At 51.8% G+C, this 12,074-nt stretch overlaps 1 protein-coding gene across 31 annotated transcripts in view; it reads right to left on the reverse strand.

Annotated features, from left to right (window-relative positions):
* Positions 1–203: 203 nt before the first annotated feature.
* The window catches only part of MGAT3 (beta-1,4-mannosyl-glycoprotein 4-beta-N-acetylglucosaminyltransferase), a 68,685-nt gene continuing 56,814 nt past the window's right edge, over positions 204–12,074 (reverse strand). For 16 of the 31 annotated variants that reach the window (XM_044984885.1, XM_044984752.1, XM_044984880.1 and 13 more), the window contains 2 exons: positions 5,809–7,227; positions 204–516 (listed from right to left, as the gene is read on the reverse strand). In XM_044984885.1, coding sequence (XP_044840820.1) covers positions 360–516; positions 5,809–7,226 — 1,575 coding nt within the window. In that variant the 5' untranslated portion in view covers position 7,227 and the 3' untranslated portion in view covers positions 204–359. Of the gene's footprint in view, positions 517–2,493; positions 7,228–7,482; positions 7,866–8,988; positions 9,054–9,871; positions 9,905–12,074 lie in introns of those variants that run through there. The other 15 variants (XM_044984760.1, XM_044984822.1, XM_044984772.1 and 12 more) reach the window with 6 other exon arrangements.

Below are 12,074 nucleotides of genomic sequence, written 5' to 3' on the forward strand. Positions count from 1 at the left end.
AACTAGAGCGGTTGCTCTCTGAAGTCACTGGGTAGCATATTGCTTCTGCATTCGAAGGTTCTGGTATAAAGCCCCCAAGTGGTGCAGGGTTACTCAGGAATGGAAGAGATGTGCCACAGCTGGAGGCAGCACCTTCTTTGCCTCTTTTCCATGGGTTCCTGACTATGTGGGCTGAAATAAAGACAGCCGCAGACACCATCTGGTTTCCCTTCATACATTGTAAATTTTTTATTATTATTTTTATCATCTCCTTTTTAAGTATCCCTTTAAGGGTGAAATGAAATCCAACCATTTACAGAGAAAATGATTTCAGAATGTACATTTGATTAATCCTTACAAAAATTAATTATTACTGGTGTTTATAAATTACAGGGTTGGGGTTTTTTTTGGCAAGTCCACGCATTCCTTTGCCAAAAGAGGGCGCTCTGGGCAACACCACAAGTCAGTTCCCTAGGTAGCATCAGTCCCATGAGAATGCCAGTGCATTGCTCCATGGAGGATACTGCTTGATCGTTCCTGCAGGAATGAGAATGGACAGTGGTTTGAATTCTTGGTTTGGCTTTTGGCCTTGTATTCCTCTTTTCTATACCATTGGTTGCAGCTCTGATATTCCCAGTGTATCTATATTGCATTATACTCTCCCTTTTCTTGACATTTGGGGTTAAAACCCCTCCCATTTTTTCCCACCCCACATTTATACTCCTATATTTTCACATTAAGGGTGAGCTCCTCCAACTTCTCAGAGAGATTGAAGGGTGGTGTTTGTTTGTTTTTCTGAGCTCTGAACACAAAGATGAAAGGATTTGGGGTCCCTTCCCCTTCTGCCCTCTCCCCCCCATTTTAGAGGTCTAAATCCAGGCTGACCTTTCCCTTGCCCACTGCCTCCCTAACCAGTGTTTACTAACAGGACCAGGAATGACCAGCTCCAGGGTCCTCACAGTGCAGATCTGCAGCAGCCATGAAAGTCGATGAAGAAAGGGGGTGACAAAGGGACATGAGGTGGGGTAGTTACAGGGTGTGAGAAGCAGCTATGATCTTAGGAGGATACTTTGCTTGAGGATAACTGGGAAAAATGCTGCTCTGAGCTCAACCAGTCTTGCCACATTAATGGGATGAATCAGAGCCTCTCCATTTGCCCACCTTCAGCATATAAATGATATGTTGCGCTGTTCCCCCCGGTTGGAGGCAAACAGGAGTTCTAGGGAATACCTCAGCCCCAGGGACATACTGCAAATATTGGAGGAAAGAACACTAAGTAGAGAATTGTGATGTTTTCCTTTTCATAATAAACACAGAGCCGTAAAAACAATCCCAGGTCTCTCGTTCCCCTAGGGATATCACACTCAATCTGGCTCTGAACATCACCAAGGTTTACCATCAGCTCCACTGATGGGATAGGGAGAAGCCCCTTCAAGCCAATCTGTCCAGAAAGGGGGACCCACCTGCTCCAACACCATGTCCACACCTCACTTATAAATAACCCAGAAAGAGCCCGCCTCTCAGGACTTAATGTGGGGGGATGGGGTGAGAGAGCCTTGAAAACTACAAAGGAGCAGGGGACATTAATACAACAGACTGAAACAGACAAGCAGCAGAGTGTAAGCCCCAGAAATTGCAGAGGCTGCCTCATCCATGGTTCAAATTAAGAAGGGTAGTGAGGGGTTAAAGGTGAAAAGACATGAGTGAAGCAGCAGCTGTCTAAGAAGAGTCTGTGGGCAAAGGAAGAAGTGAGCTGTACTACTCAGTCTCAGTTATGATTGCTGCAACAAATAGCATATAACAGCTGTGATACCCTGTCCCAGCCCTTCCTTCTTGTCATTAAACACATCCCAGATACAGGTTTGAGTTTTTTAAGCTTTCCCTTCTAATCTCCATTGCAGCATCTTCAGTGCCAGATCAAGACACAATCAAAGAAGCCAGGCTGCTCATATCAATGGTTTGTGGGAATGAGGGCTCTGGACCAATCCTTATCACACCCATTTCTCCCTTGCCACAGTTTGAGACCCTGCACTTTTGTGTTGCTCCTTGTTCAAGCTTAATCTGTCTCTCTCCTATAGGCACCCATCCAGCTATCTGATCAAATTACATATGTAACCTCTGCTTCCCATTCCTTCAGGGCCTGGTTAGGGCAGATTGCTGGCCCTGAGAAATCAACCAGCAAGAGCCAGTTCCCAAAAGTCCCACCCGGCTGCTTTCAAGGGATGATGGAAGTGGAAGATGTTAAATCCAAAAGAGGTCAATTTCTCTAAACCCAATCAAGAGGATTAGCCATGCAAGTTAAATACCACAAATATAAACTGTTTTGGCTTTAAACTGAACAATTACAAAAATTACTCATATGAAGAGTAAAACTGAACACATTCCTCCTGAAAGTCCCTCAACACAGAAGCCAGTTAGAAATGAAATTTGAAACAAACTAGTGAGGAGGGGGTGGGGAGAGGGACTTTGGGATGGAGAGCCCTCTCAGAGTCCCCAGAGGAGTTCAATTCTTACCCAGTTACAATGGGATCTGTTCCTCATGCCTGGGGGAGTGTGGCTGATAGTGAGAAGAGGGAACTGAAAGAGAGAGAGGGAAGAGGGCCGGTGAGTAATTAAGGGAGGGAAGAGGAACAAGCAGGCTATATCTCTGTGCTGGATCAGGCCTAGCTACTGCAGCAATGGGTGCATTAGAAATTCACAACAGGCAACTGCAAAACCCTAGGCAAGGCAAGCACACCCTGCAGTGCAATGCAAACCTCAGATAGCCCATTGAGTGGAAGAGGGGAGGAGGCAAATGGGGAAAAGGTGCTGTGCCAGGGGAGGTGGCATAGTACTTTGGTTGTATTCTGATCTGCTTGGTCCCACATCGCTTCATATCTTGGAAGATTGCTGGCGTTAACCAGATGTTCTAAATCCACCCCAGACTAGTGGCTAGGACTGTGCTGCAAGGAAGGGACTCAAGTTCTAGCTATATGGTGCCTGCCATCAAGGCAGCTGACCACCTCCCAGCACTCTAGAGTTTCCAGACAAAGATATATAGTGTGTGTCTCTCTCTCCCCGCCAGTCAGCAGGGACTGGACTTTGGTTTGTTGTTTCTGTGGAAAGGTGGAGTCAAAGCAGAAAGTCTGAGGGCAGGTTCAGGGCTCTCACTCTTTCTCCAAGAATAAAAGAAAATGAGCAATGGCTGGGTCCCTCTGTACCTCTCTGCAATATCTTGCACCGGGCCCTTGGGCTGATGCATGGTGCTCTCCCTCAGCCTCCATCTGGGATTGTAGTACTGCCCAGCTGTGCTAATCCACTGCTGCAACGTCTTCTCCACTAACATATGCCCCTCCTTTTGCAATTACCCTCCAGTTCTTGTAAGTCATGGGGGTTCCTTCACCATAGTCATGAACTCTCTGTGGCAGATTGGCCTGTAGACCCCGCTCTGTGAGGTATGACCCCTCTGTCTGAAACATGCCTCCCTCACACCCTAGCTGATGGGTCATGCAGATGAAGCTCAGCTTGGGCAGCACAGCATCAGCTTTCTCCCATAGGTGAGGGTAGAAATCTCCCCTTCTCCCATTCCGTGGGCCAGCCTTCAATGATCTCAGGGAGCTGACAGTAGTGGGTGATGGTAGCAGTTGTGAATAAAGTGAAATGATGCTTAGCCTCTTTCGAGCACCTGTCATGGGACTAGGAGTGAGATAAGATTAAACATGGCTCAGATCAGTCAAAAACCAAGGGGTTCCAATCTTGGTGCTTTATGTTGTTCTATCTCAGTTGTACTTTGGACCCACAGCTGCTGGAAAAAGGAATTCAGTTAATTCAGAGTGCCAGGGGAATAGCTACCAAGATAAGCTAAGAACCTTAGAAATACTTATAGGATCAGGAGGAAGCTTGACCTTAGAACTGAGCTATAGGACCTGTCACTTTCCCCCAGACAGATGGAGGAGGGAGCACAAAGGTGGGGGGAAAGAGAGAAGCAGAAAAGGGAATCCAGGAAAAACACAAGGGTGGTGAGTCCTGATGGTCAGGGTGATTTACGCTCCCACTGGCAAAAAAAGCCCCCGCTCTTCAGCACAGCTGGCCTGGCTGGTGGGGGATGATCGCACCTTATAGGGAACATTCCCTTTTCTCCTCCATGCTTATTCCAAACAAGAGGGTGGGGAATCATGTTTCCATCATTTCTCTCTTCAGTGTACTCTCTCAGCTGGAAGAATAACATAGCTTCACCCTGCTACATGCTACGGATTGGACTCCATACACACTACGGAGCCATTTGCTCAAACTGGGGGCGGGGGAAGGTGGCTATCACCCCAAAGAACCAAGACAGCCGAGGAAAGAAACAAGCCCTGTCATTAAAAACCCGGTGGAGGGACAACAGGGATGGAGAGTTTAGCTTCCTGCTCTGATTGGTTCAGCTCTTAAATCCAGTTCTGTCACTTCCCCTCCTCGCTGCATGACTCTCCACCCAGTCTAGACAAGGAGTCTGGATCGCACATCCTCTCAGCCACAAGGCGGCAGCATTCCAGGAGTAATTCCCCAGCAGTCTGTATCCCACTGGCCCCAACACTTGGGCTAGGCTCTAGGGGGTTGGGATTTCCCCTTCCCCTCCCTTTTACTCCAGGGAGAAGAGGATTAACCAGCACTTGTATTGTATTGTTATATTGGGGAGGGAGGCTCCCTGCCACAGACATTGCCAGCAGCGCCTCCCTAAGGTTGTCCCCATTCTTACCCCATCCAGAGCTGGTTCTGAATAGGCCCATTCATGGAGCACTGGCACACAGAGCCTCCAGCTTCCCGGCCCTGCCCCCCATACCCAGTAGGCTTGTAGAGGGTTCCCTGAATATCCTTAACCCCTAAGTAGACAGCAGAGCTTCTGAATCCTGCCATGCTCCCACCTCTCTCTCACACACATGCACTCTGCCACACACCTGCCAAATCCATGCACATTAACACTCGGGCACACACTAATCCACACACCTGTGAACACAACACACAATCAACCTAGTGAAGACCCCTTCAGCTTGCTCCCCTGATGAAAGCAGGTTTCTGGGACACAGCCTGAGCCTTTGTGGGCAGAGCTAAGGTGTGCAGCGCGACAGTGAGGTGGGGGTAGAGGAGGAGTACAAGCACTTGTGTTCCACCCCACTTCCCTTTTCTGCAAGCTCCAAGACCGGCAGCACATTAGACAAAGAGTGGAGCCCATGAGAGATGCATTGACAGGAGGTTGGTAGAGGGAGGCTGTCTTTTAAAGAATACTGAGGTAAAAAAATAAAATGTCTATAGAGATGCTTTTGCACATGTACACACAAACTCACATGAACACGCGTGACACAAACATCCACTCACATGCACATGATCATACATTCGCCCGCTCACTCACATGCTCATTGACAAGTCCAGACTCACACGTGCATGCAACCTGTTCCGCGGTGGGGGCAGCTGCTCCCTCCGCCCACCCTCGTGTAGGAAAATCTGCCCCCTAGGTAAGATCTCTCCATCCTGCAGGCAAGGTTGAGGGGATGTGCCATAGTCTTTTTGCCTTCTGCAGGGCCAATTTCCATTTCCTCCCCTTCCCTCTGGCCCTCATTAGAGTGACTGGGAATCCCACCCCAAGTCTCACTCTTGGAAAGGCAGAGAATGCAGAGAAACTACGCACCTCAGCTGGAAACAAAATGAAGAAGGAAAATGAAAGACACACCTCACTCTTTCCCTTTGCTCTAATGTTCCCATTTCCCATGCAAGTCCCGCTCCCCTCACCCAGCCCCTTCCGCCCGCCGGTAGGGATTCTCCAGCAGGTAGTGGAACCGCTGGTAGTTCTTTAGCAGGTACTTTGGGGCATACATTTGTTCCTTGGGGTCAGCAGGAGGGTACTCCTGGGTGGTGCCATCGAACCAGCCACCAGTCCGGATCAGTTCCCGGATGTAGTTGAGGTCCCGCTTGTCCTCGTAGTCACCCCAGCGGGGAAAGTCCCCATTCTGGGCTGACACCAGTTTGAAGTAGATACCCTCTGGTGTGAAGCACCAGGAGCAGTGCCAGCCAGCAAAATGGAGGGGGCTGCCCAGCGACCACTGCACTAGAATGTGGCCCGTGCTGTTCTCGTACTGCCGGAAGCCGGGCATAGTGTAGTACTCTCTGCGGCGGAGGCGGATCCCATCCGTGGCGTAGACGGCACGCAGCATCCCCACTGTGCAGCCAGAAACCACCTCTAGGGTGCCTGGCTGCTTCCAGAAGAAGCCATAGAGGGACTTGCGCATGTGGAAAGCGAAAGGCTCTGTCCAGCCATCGTAGAGCTTGAGGAACAGCACGCCGTCGCGGGCCGGGATCTCGTCCGCATCATCAATGATGAAGACGTCATCTGGGCGCAGGTTGCGTAGGCGGGAGATGCCGTCCCGCGTCAGGAAGGTGCGCAGGTAGTCATCGGCGATCCAGCCGTCCTGGCGCCCACCAGGAGGGAAGTGGTCCAGGAAGATGTAGAGCACCTTGTGGCGGATGTAGTCGAAGGAGCCATTGAGGAGCATCTCACGGAACTTTAGTGGGCGCGCCTCGCCATAGGCCGTGAAGTTCGACTCGCAGACCACGAAGGCGTCCACTACATCACCCAGTTCATGGAATCGGGCTTCAAGGAGGTCGAACTCATGGTTGATGTTGATGGCATTGATGACCCGCCGGGGTACCTCACGTGGTGTCAGCCGATCCTTGGTGGGCAGGTTTGAGTACTGGACCACAGTGGGCACCCCACAGCTAGGGCCATGCCAGCCAGGCAGGCACACGCACTCCACCCACTTGCGCCGCTTTGTGCCGCTGGTGCTCAGCGGCTTGCGAGCTGGGTGCCCCGAAGCAGCACCATCTTCTCTCTCGTCTGTCCGGCCCGCTGGTGGCTTCTCCAACATCCTGGTGCCCGGCTTGAAGCAGACGCCGCCAGCTTTGGTATAGACAAAATATTTTGATGTGTCTTCCTGCAGTACAAACTCAGCTTTGTGCAGCTCCTCGCTGGCCCTGCTGGGCGGCAGGGGCTGGAGCAGGGGTGAATGGGAGTACAGTGGCGTGCGGAGAAACTCCGGCCCTCCTGGCTCAGGGCTGACCTGTGGCGTGACAGGTGCATTGTTCCAGAAGAAGCTGTAGACAAGGTTGGGACTAAGCGAAGCCAGCTCCCGGGGGAAGGTGACGTAAGAGAGGGCCTTGAGGAAGTGCAGGACGGAGATGAGGCAGAGACCACCCATGCACAGAGTCAGAAAGAGCTTGTGGCGTCTCATCTTCATCCTGAGGAAAAGCCAAAGAGAAAAGTAGCATTCACTTATTAGTTGGCTGCAAAAGGTCCCTGGACCACTGGGGAAAAGAGTGTTGTGTGGAGCCCAGGATATAACCAGAGTGAGGTCCAAACTCAGATAGAATAGGCTCCAGCTGGAATCTTTCCCTCAAATCTTGGGGAGGCTAATCCAATCCAATTCCCTCCCTCCCATTCTCAACAGGCCTGCCACCTTTGCTAAGTTCCCTCTGGAGTTCAGCAAATCTGACCTCCCCAGGCCTGGGCGCTGTCTTTAGACCGGATACATTCTAGAACATTCCATTAGTGTCCCGGCAAGGGGATGGGAAGCAGGGAATGCTGGGCACCTCTGATCCAGTGAAGTCTCCAAGATCTGCAGATTTAATTAGAGCAGATGGAAAGGTAAGGACAAAATACAGAGAGCTCGCTCATATGGTATATCACCAAAAGGTTAGGGGGCTGCTGGAGGAGAGGGCTAGAGAGTGGTCGGGATGAGGGGCAAGGAGAATAGAAGGTTGAGGCTGAAAAGAAGACATGATTGGAATGGAGTGTAGTGTGTGGGACAGGGATAGGCAAACTTTTTGGCATGAGGGCCACATTGGGTTTTGTAAATTGTATGGAGGGCCAGTTAGGGAGGGGGTTGTGGCCCGGCCCCCATCTCCTATCTGCTCCCCCCCAGGACTCCTGCCCATCCAACCCCCCCGGGACCCCTGCCCCATCCACCCCCCCCCCGCTCCCTGTCCCCTGACCACCCCTGGACCTCCGCTGCCCCATCCAACCCCTCCTCCTTTCTGACTGCCCCCCCAGGACCCCTGCCCCCATTCAACACCCTGTTCCCCCCCGACCGCCCTGACCCCTATCCACACCCCTGCTCCCTGACCACCACCCCAAACTCCCCTGCCCTCTAGCCAACCCCCCCTGCTCTCTGCCCCCTTACCACGCTGCCTAGAGGCACTACAGCTGCGCTGCCCGGCTGGAGCTGGGCCACGCCACTGCCACACAGCACAGATCAGGCCAGGCTCTGCAGCTGCGCTGCCCCAGGAGCTCACAGCCCCAACGCACAGAGCACTGTGCCAGCAGCGGAGCAAGCGAGCTGAGGCTGCGGGGGAAGGGAAACAGCAGGGGAGGGTTGGGGGCTAGCCTCCCAGGCCAGGAGCTCGGGGGCCGGGCAGGACGGTCCCGCAGGCTGGATGTAGGGTGACCAGACAGCAAATGTGAAAAATTGGGACGGGGGTGAGGGGGTAATAGGAGCCTATATAAGAAACAGACCCAAAAATCGGGACTGTCCCTATAAAATCGGGACATCTGGTCACCGTAGCCGGATGTGGCCCGCGGGCCATAGTTTGTCCACCTCTGATGTGGGAGAAGGGGCCTTAAAAACATTTAGCTAATAATCTCAATTTCTGGGGTATGGGAGATACCTGAATCCCCAAAACCATTTGGAGGGTCATCCACAACACATGTCCTAAAGAAATCCTCTCGCTCCAGGAAAAGCTACTCAATGCTGAGCAGGGAGAGAGTCTCAAAATTAATCTGGACTCATCTTTTCTCTCCCTTCCACCTAAAGTTCATTGGACTAGTGGACTGTTACTCAACTCCTTTGCCTTCCATCCCCTATGAGTTAGGGGCTGAACATGTTGCCTCTGGAGCAAGGCAGTGTAAAAATAAAAACAGCTGTCACAGCTAGAACCATCGTATCAAGGTGATGGGTCCAAGAGACTGAAAGACAGACCACAAAGGAATCTAGAAGTGCTCACCTCCTCTCTCCAGGCATTAGAAAATATGTTGGCCATCCCATTTATCCAGATGCTAATCTCCCCGTCTAAGAGTGGGACAGGAGAGCTGTTGTCAGTGGGAAAGTAGCAAGGAGCAAAATCCAGACAAAAGATATGAGCTCCCACCTCACCTCCCTGATCCCCCACCATTCCACACAGGAAAAGGCATTCACTCTTGCTAGGTGTGGAAGAGGAAGTATCCTCTCCCAAGGGTCAGCAGGTTGGTGGGGGGGAGATGGGCCAGGAGCAGATGACCTGCCATCATGATAAAGGGACTGGACCCCTCATTACAGCATGAAACTCTATGCAAAAGCACATTCAGGGCCGTCCTTAGCCATAGGCAGAACAGGCAGCCGCCTAGGGCACCACTAGGTCTTGGGGCACCACTCTGCTGTGAGCCCGGACAGATGGGAAGCAGTGGAGCATGTAAGAGCAGGGCTGCTGAGTCCTAAAGAGAGCCGAATGCAGCACAGTCTGAGGGAGAGGATTGGTTGCTGGGGTCTCTGGGAAGGAACTCATCTGTAGGGTGACCAGATGTCCTGATTTTATAGGGACAGTCCCGATTTTTGGGTCTTTTTCTTATATAGGCTCCTATTCCCCCCCACCACCGTCCCAATTTTTCACATTTGCTGTCTGGTCACCCTAGGTGGGGATAATTGGTACCTATATAAGAAAAAGCCCCAAATATTGGGACTGGCCCTATCAAATCAGGACATCTGGATCTGGCCACCCTAGCTGGGGAGTGCGTCTCTCCCCTGGGCTGGCAGCGATCCATCTCATCCAGGGGGAGCTGCACAGGGCAGGATGCGCTGCTGTGGCTCCATTGGTGCCCCGTCCCTGAGATCAGATGCTGTGCTAACCTCACCATGGTCATTGGGCTGGCGGTGGTGCCCATTGGCGTGTGATCGGAGATGAGGGTTTGCTGCTGCTGCCGCCACTCTGCACCCCAAGAGGTGGATTTTGGGATCCTGCAGTTTTCCACCTATCTCCTCCTCTACTGTAGCTGTTGGACCAGCAGGCTGGGGGGTGAGTCAAGCATGAAAGCAGTACTGAGTTGCCATTTAGATTGTCATTTAACAAATTTGTTTGCCAAAAGAGCTTGCTAACAATCCTGAATTCAATTTCAATATTTTTTTTTAAAAAAATCAATATCTTAGCCAAAACCAGAAAATTAAGTTGTTGGCAATTATTTGTGACAAGTTTGGTATGGGGAAGGGAGTGGGCCAATTTTCACCAGAGAAACAAAAAATGTTGACTGACCTTTCTATAGCCTTGTTACTGCTAAATAGAGCCCTCCAACAACTGTAATATGCTCATCTCCTTACTAATGTATAGAGCAGGGGTCAGCAACCTACGGCCCATGTGCCAAAGGTGGCACGCAAGCTGAATTTCGATGGCGGCTCAGCCCGCCGCTGCTCTGGGGTTCTGGCTACTGCCCCATTGCCACCCAGGGTCCCGGCCGCCGGCCCCACTCAGCACCCACTGCTGGCCTGGGGACCCCCAAGGAACCCCAGGCTGGCAGCGGGCTGAGCAGGCTCGCGGCTGATACCCTGGCTGAGCCACTCAACCCGCTGTCAGCCTGGGGTTCCATCAGGGCCGGCTCCAGACCCCAGCGCGGCAAGCACGCACGTGGGGTGGCAGTTGTCCTCAGGGGCGGCAGATTGGGCGGGCGGACCTGCCGCAGTCACGCCTGCGGGAGGTCCACCGGAGCCCCAGGACGACCGGATCTGCCGCAGGCATGACTGCGGAGGGGGCGCTCCTCCCGCGGCTCCAGTGGACCTGCCGCAGGCATGACTGTGGACGGTTCGGTGGTCGTGCGGCTCGGCTGGACCTCCCGCAGGCATGCCTGTGGCAGCTCAACCAGAGCCACCGGATCAGCCAACTGTCCGCAGCTGCGGGAGGTCCAGCCGAGCCACGCGACTAGCGGACCCTCACCAGTCAAGCCAGCGGAAGGTCCGCTGCTCCCGGGGCTCCGGGGCATCTCCCGCGCATGACTGCTTGGGGCGGCCGAATATGTAGAGCCGGCCCTGGGTTCCATTCACTTAGCTGGTAGCGGGCTGAGCAGGACTAAATTCAACGAAACAGGAAAACAAGAGCAACTAATGACAAAGTGCAAGAACCTAGAGCAGTGATCCCCAACCTTTTTTGTCTGGCGAGTGCCAGACGAAGGACCATGGCAGTGGACGAGCCTCCGCCGAAATTCGGTGGCATTTCAGCGGCGACGCCTCTGGATGACGCTGCTTATCGGCGGCAATTTGGCGGCATTTCGGCGGATGCTCGTCCGCCAGCCAGTACACAGGTGCAATGAGAGGCCCCTGGGGCACCATAGCACCCACAGGCACTGCGTTGTGGACCCCTGACCTTGAGAGCCTCCTGAAGCACGGCAATCATTTTGATTTAAATGGACTTGAACTGTATGAAGAATTGAGGACACTGTCATCAATGTTGCCGCATGCAAAATCGATAATGGACATTGTAGGGTTTACTCATACCAGCAAACTTGTTGACATATCCTAATGTGTACGTTGCCACTCGTATTCTACTGACAATTCCTGTAACAGGAGCATCAGGAGAATGGAGTTTCTCCAAACTAAAGCTCATTAAAAACTATCTCCGCTCTAGGAGTCAGGAACACTTGACTGGTCTTGCTATTCTTGCAGTCAAACAAGACATCACTTTGTCTTTGTCATACAATGACACTATTACTGATTTTGCAGCCAAAAAAGCCAGAAAGATTGCTTTTAATTAAAAACTAATCCTTGTTTCAATACCTCTTCATATAAATTTCCAATAAAATGTTGACAAATTTAAAAAATTATATTATTTGCATCATTCTGTCAAATCAGAATTTTTTCTATAGTGCTACTTCTTTAGTGCTAGTCCATCAGCACTATAGTGTGCTTAATTAAGTTAAACTGGTTTTAATAACATGCATGTGGCAAGTTTTCCAATAGTGTAAGCTTATGTTTGTGTTGCTAAGAGCAAGACAGGCACAGGGGCACCAGTTTAATAATCCTGCCTAGGGCACCATAAGTCCTAAGGACGGCCCTAAGCACATTCCCCACTAG

Source organism: Mauremys mutica, chromosome 1 (genome assembly GCF_020497125.1).
Source record: "Mauremys mutica isolate MM-2020 ecotype Southern chromosome 1, ASM2049712v1, whole genome shotgun sequence".
In the NCBI taxonomy this organism is placed as follows: domain Eukaryota; kingdom Metazoa; phylum Chordata; order Testudines; family Geoemydidae; genus Mauremys; species Mauremys mutica.